General features: G+C 35.3%; 1 protein-coding gene across 1 annotated transcript; it reads right to left on the bottom strand.

Annotated features, from left to right (window-relative positions):
• Positions 1 to 823: 823 nt before the first annotated feature.
• LOC139877906 (inositol transporter 1-like) lies at positions 824 to 5,976 on the bottom strand. The gene is made up of 5 exons (XM_071865310.1): positions 5,627 to 5,976; positions 4,713 to 4,783; positions 4,129 to 4,464; positions 2,661 to 2,954; positions 824 to 1,561 (listed from the first exon to the last, which is right to left on the bottom strand). Exons 1-5 carry the CDS (start codon positions 5,766 to 5,768, stop codon positions 917 to 919), a joined length of 1,488 nt encoding a protein of 495 aa, XP_071721411.1. The 5' UTR covers positions 5,769 to 5,976; the 3' UTR covers positions 824 to 916.
• Positions 5,977 to 6,741: the final 765 nt, after the last annotated feature.

Genomic DNA, 6,741 nt, shown 5'->3' with positions numbered 1-6,741 from the left:
CTAAACTATAGATATTTTTTATGAACAAATCTACAAAAGTCATGTTAATGCAATATATCACAATTCATTCTTTATATTGTATGTTTTGTACAATCTTTATGTTGTCTCATTATATGCTAGTCTATCTATTTAAGGTATTATATCAATATCTCATGAACATACCTAATGTCTAGATTGGTATTATAGGGCAATGTTATTTAAAGTGCTCATATAAACACCACTATTAAACAAAGAATTATCTCTATGTATATAAACGGGTAAATGAATCAGATTTCTCACTTAAGGTTTCAGAGAGGATACATATTTCTACTTATATTTTTACTTAAATATAAAGTGACCTAATCAAAATATCTCGAGAGCGTTTTGGTCCTTTTCGTGACTACCCAAGATGTGATTCCGATGAACTTTGAGCCAGAGGCGGATCCATCCTGGTGCAACCGGGATCATCCGCTCCAGTCAATTATCGAATTTTTTTGGAATCATTTAGCGTAATTCAATATAGAATAATACTAGAGTTTATGGTTGTAAATAGATTTAACATTTAACAGACTATAACAAATTTGCCCATTAGCTTTGTTGAAAAGAGCGCTAGCCAGATAAGTAGAAGGTCGAAGGTTCGAGTTGTGCATAATCCATACATTTTTAAGTTATTTTCATATGTATTTATCTTTGAAAACTTTAGGTCTCTTTTTAATAACTTCCCTTTCAATAACAACAGAAATGGTAGATATGTCTAAATGATGATCGATATGTCTTAATTAGTTGTGACTAAGTTTATAACAATCTTTACTCCAAATTTTAAGCCCATATAGTAGTAGACTAGTAGACAAATAAACTTCCAAATCATTCATATTTAAAATATATCACAACTTACTGATCACAAACAAAAACTACTAAACCAAAATAATATTTTTCTTCACGCCACATCTCCGTTCTCGATGAGAGGATCCAACCGAGCACCACGGCCCCACGCTCGCTCCTTCCATATTCTTTCGACTTCCTCAAAAGTCAACCCTTTAGTCTCCGGTACAAACACAGACACAAAAACAAACGCAGCAACACCAATAGCAGCCAAAATTAAAAACGTTAACGAAGTCCCAACAAGTTCAGCAACTGTTAAAAAACTTTGAGCAACGATCAAATTCGATACCCAATTAACCGTTGCAGACATTCCTCCACATATTCCTCTATACGATTCAGGATATATTTCCGAATTCACTGTCCACGGAACGGGACCCATTCCAGGAGCAAAAAAGGCAATATAAAGTGCTAACCCGAAAACAGCCAGCCATCCGATACTGGCAGTGTTAATTGATTCAAGGTAAAATGAAACTGAGAGGAGAATTAAAGAGAGGATGACACCTGTCAAGCTGCTGAGAGCTAACTTTCGACGGCCGACGTGATCGATGAGGTAGATTCCGACAATTGTGCCCCCAGCGTTCATTAATGCAACGATGAGTGATAGTAGAAGGGCTAATTGGTTAGAACGAAAACCGGCCATCTGAACGATGGTTGGGCTATAGTACATGACTGTGTTGATGCCAGTGAATTGTTGAAACGCCTGCACACCAAAATAACGTTACGGGCTGTTTATCATTTTTTTGCATGACATCTAAATAGCACTTAATGACCATTTTACCCTTGATATCCAAAGTAGTGTTGGACAACAACGTATAAACAAATTTGTATTTCCGCTCAATACCAACACGTTATCTTTATTCATTAATGAAACAATGAGAGATAAGTAAAATTTTAAGTTTAGCTAGAAAGAAAACGGGTTAAAAGTTGACCAAAGAGTATTTGTAATTAGTACTACCTTCAAGTCACTTTATTCAAGTGGTCAGATTATTAATTAGAATCATACATTTTGTAATCATGTTTAGGGCCTTCAAAATTTAACCATGCCTTTTAAGTAGGTAAAAAATAATTTGCGAGTCACCCTGATTCTACCTGCAGTATAAAGTAACATCTTTTGAACCTAACGAGTTTTAACTGCCCAACCGGCCTAGCATACACATTCTACCACTTTTAATAATGCAGTTAGATGTAGCAAATTTGACCCATTTATCGATGAATGGTTTGATTTGGGCAGTATATTATGTCAAACAGGTCATTATAATAAACTAAGTTACCTTAAAGGGGAACAAACAAATGGGTCAAAGTCAAACGGGATGAAGTTTGAAAGGTCGCCAAATGTATATTTTACATACATAGAACCTCCTAAAGCTTTTTTTAGAAGGATTTAGATTATACAAGTGACACTGTTGCTTTTGTAATCATAATTAACCCAAAAGTTATCTATATGTTTTAAAATCCAGGTCAACTCAAACGCATCCAGTTTGGCTCCTTTAAGATGAGCCATTTCATACATTACCAGACCCACCCATCTTGCCCCCTCCCAATAGCTATATTGCCTTTTCATGCCATACAACTACTCGGTTTTTGCAACTCGGGGAGTACTTGGCAAACTCGGTCAAAACTCAGATTTACTAGTAAAATCGGTCAAAACTAGGGATTACTTAGAAAAATCGGTCGAAATTAGTCAAAGTCAAACTTGGTCAACATCCGAGTATACTTGATTTACCGAGTAATCCCTCAAAAGTCCTGACCGAGTACTCCCCGAGTGGTAACTTTTGCAACCTTGGTGGTCAAACTAGTACCTGAAGACCAGCTCCTGCAATAAATGCGAGTCTGATTTCTTTGATTCGGAAAACATCCCAGTAACTGACTGCATTATTGCTTTGATGTTCTTCCTCTAACGTAGACGAAAGTTGGTTAATTTGCTCTTCCAACCGACAAGGATCGTAAATTTTCGACAGCACCACAACCGCATCGTTTTTTCGTTTCTTCATGTAAAGCCAACGTGGAGATTCGGGAAGTAATAACATCAAGAAAAATTGGATGACAGCTGGCACAGCAGCCACCCCAAGCATCCATCGCCATGTTCCACGAACCTGTTCATCAGCATACGTTTAAACAGAGATTCATAATAATTATTAACCTGTTTATATATGTAAGTTTTACAAGTTCAAAAGACATAACAAGAATCCAAGATATAACTGTAAAATTGAGCAAGTTACTGAATAATACACAAATTGTGACTATGCAAATATCTTTATTGGTTGCACTGTTCACTGTATTTGATTGTTATAACGTTAAACAAATACAAATCTTAGCAGAGTTGTACAATGTGTAAACATACAAGCACCAACTGAATGACCAATAAGTTGTCAAATTTATCACCAAAAACGTACTGGAAAATTTAAATGGAAATTAGAACCTAAAATACACAATATGAATGTAAAAACAGAAAAATTGAGTTGATAATTACATAAAGAGCCACCTCCGTTATGGGGTATGCCGTTAGTTACATCAGATGGCTGAATAGTTAGGGACAATTGAATGAACGTAGTGTTCCCTGCAGAGTGTCCTCCACTCATATAAGTATTAAAATGTCAACAAAAGCTATAAATTATAAGAAATTATATGATCTTATAATCCTAAACAAGAAGTAGAATGAATTAAACATCGGTTTTTATCAATGGTATAAGCATTATATTCCTTGATGCAAGCTCCATTTCAGCCTTGAAGTTGCCTTTTTGAAATGGCATAAACAAAACATTAATGCAAGGTACACATTAACGCATATGCAGAAGCAAAACATGGGGATAAATACTTTATTTACCTATTTATAAATTTTTTTAAGAGTTAAGATTGAATATGTTTCGTTTTGGTACCATTTTGCATAAGCTACTTCTAACAAGTGACCTTGGCCTACACAGACTCAGCTTTTAGAGGATTAGCGATGAATAAAGGTGGAAATTTTGCACCATTTACTTATGGGGTTGGCGTGGGGTGTGTTCCTATCTCAGATGGATGAAATTATTTAAATAAAAATTTTAGCAAACTAAAAAAATAAAAAAATGATAATAGGTGAAACGGGTCAACAGTTAAAACATCATGCAAAGTGTTTGTTAAGTTTCAATGCATACAACAACCTAAATCACTTGATCCATAAATATATTATCTTGTATTGTGAAAACATTGTCAAGATAATCAATCGACTATGGGGATGATACTTGAACACAGAAAGCAAAATAAATAAAAAATAAAAAGAAAAAGTCAGACCTCAGTGAAAGCAAGATTAACGAGGTAAGAGAGGAATTGTCCGGTCGTTATCATGAGCACGTTGGTGCTAACAAGACCACCCCGTATTTCTGACGGGGCTGCTTCTGCAATATACATCGGAGCAGTAACCGATGCTACACCGACGCCCAACCCAACAAAAAGGCGCCCCAATATAATAATATACGGATTCCATGCAAAAGCCATAACAAATGACCCGAATGCAAATATAACATCCGCAAGAAGGGTGGCTTTTTTACGCCCATATGCATCATTTATCCAGCCGCCAGCTGCAGCTCCAATCATGGCACCAACTAAAGCCATGCTAACAATCGTCTCCTGTACAAGTACAATGTTAATACTAAAATCAGCAGATTAAGGGTTTGACTGGCGTTGACCGACTTTGACTAGACTTTTCCCGACTTTGACTTTACTTGAGTTTGTTTTTGGGCGAAACAGGACGGGCTAGTCACGAAACCACCACATTGGCTGCCGCAACCGCGGCATGCAACAATGATTTCAATAGTTAAAACAGGCAAAGTGGTTTTGTAAACCGCTTGATAAATTAGTCATGATAGAACTAGTACCTGTAGAAAGCTACTCTGATCAACTTCCTCAAATTCATCACGAATGTACAAAAGAGCTCCCGATATAACTCCTATAGAGATAAAGATAGTACGTTCAAAGAATATGAGTTCAAAGTAGACAATTAATTAAAAATTTTAAGGTAGACACGTAAAAGTTACCAGTAGGCAGCAATTTCAATTCATTTTTCTAAGAAAACTGTCACTTTTGATCATGTTTTTTTTGAACGGTGGTTAGAGTCACTGAGAGGGGGTCGAACGAAATGTTAACTTTATATAATCATGTATTATCGATGAACTTCTCGAAATTCTAAACAATAAAATCTATCTAAAAAACTGCTCAAGCAGGTCAAAAGCTACTTAAGGTATAGAGATTATTTATTCAAACAATATTTGGACATTAAGTATTCACAGCCTATTCCTAACCTGACTCTGATATCAGAGTTAAATTGTGCATTTTTTGACGAAAAAGTGGGTTTTTGATTGTGACTCTTTTGAGTCTCATTAACCAAAAACGTCAACTTTCCAACTTACGCCCGTTTTTGACGCCGCGTTATAGGCGTCAAGGGCGTCAACGAATGCCAAACGGATGGAGGTCTGACGCCGTGTTGGAAACAGTCTTAGTATAAATTGTAAAAAGAGTCGACAAAAATATTACAATCAACCAAAAAAAATAAAAGATTCTAAAAGGATACAGATTATACAATCACATATATATGTTTAGCATCTACAATCAACAAAATAAGTTACTTTCATGATTCCTTTTGACTCCATAGTAACAAAAACCAACTTTAAACAAATTATAAAGTACCAAATGCAACATATAGATATAGATTCAGATCATAAGAAATTAAGAATAAAATAAATTATAAACTGCCAAAGTAAATAAAATAAGAATGAAACATAGGTTAGGTTACCAGTATCATATCCAAAAAGGAGACCACCAATTCCAGCAATAACAGTCAAACCCAAAATATAACTATTACTAAAATATGTTATTTTCCTATTAACTCCAGCATCAATATTCCCTGAACTCCCTGGAAATGTATCTATCGTCATCTTCTTTTTTTAAAAACCTAGAACTCAGTCAGGCAAATTATCGAACACTTGGTGTGCAATTTATAAAAATCGTTGTGGGTATCGATTAATTGATTTGTTTCTAAAATAGGATTAGATAAAATGGGGTCAGTGAAATCGAAATTTAAATATTTACTAGAGGTTTTAACAGTCTAAGACGTGACGAACTTAATTTTAAAATTCTTGTCGTTACAAGAAATGAAATAATTATTTTTCCTATTAGTTTATGGTTTTTAAAATCAATATATATTCACAAAAAACATGTGTTCTTTTGCAAGTATTATTATTCATTTTGTTGCTTTGTAAGGATTATTTGTGATATGTAATTTTATTGATCCACCTGTCACTTGTGAGTGTGTGGTTCAAGATGTAATTCATTATCTTAATCCACATCAATGTCACGATCTACAAACGTTATTCCACGTGTCTTGTAGAGAGTTTCCTTCTTTCGGGTACCCGATCCGCGATGGGTGGGTAAATTCATTAAATTTTACCCGCGGGCACGGGTACGGGTAAAAATTTATACCCGCTAACAGGTCGCCGGTATATACTACCCGTCGCGGGTAAAACTCGACCCGTGAATACATGAAACATTTCTTAATTTACCCGCGAGTTTATAGTTACAATTATTAATTTTGAAAGTTAATTTACTTGTAATTGAATAATGATTAATAATTTAATATTATATACAAGTAAAAAACTTAAATTTCACGTCATTTTATATATAACTTGTACATATATTTTTATAATTAATAAAATTATTTGGGTTTTCTAATAAAAAGTTGTATATATTATTACCTGTGGGTTACCCGCGGGTCACGGGTACCCGCGGGTCACGGGCATGGGCAAAACATTTTTACCCGCGGACGGATAACGGATCTCAACGTGCAAAAAAGAAACTCGACGGGCGGGTCGCGGGTATATAGAACCCGTGCCCGTTGCCCGCGGGCGCCAT

This window comes from Rutidosis leptorrhynchoides, chromosome 11 (genome assembly GCF_046630445.1).
Source record: "Rutidosis leptorrhynchoides isolate AG116_Rl617_1_P2 chromosome 11, CSIRO_AGI_Rlap_v1, whole genome shotgun sequence".
NCBI lineage: Eukaryota > Viridiplantae > Streptophyta > Magnoliopsida > Asterales > Asteraceae > Rutidosis > Rutidosis leptorrhynchoides.
This window is presented reverse-complemented; position numbering and strand designations above follow the sequence as displayed.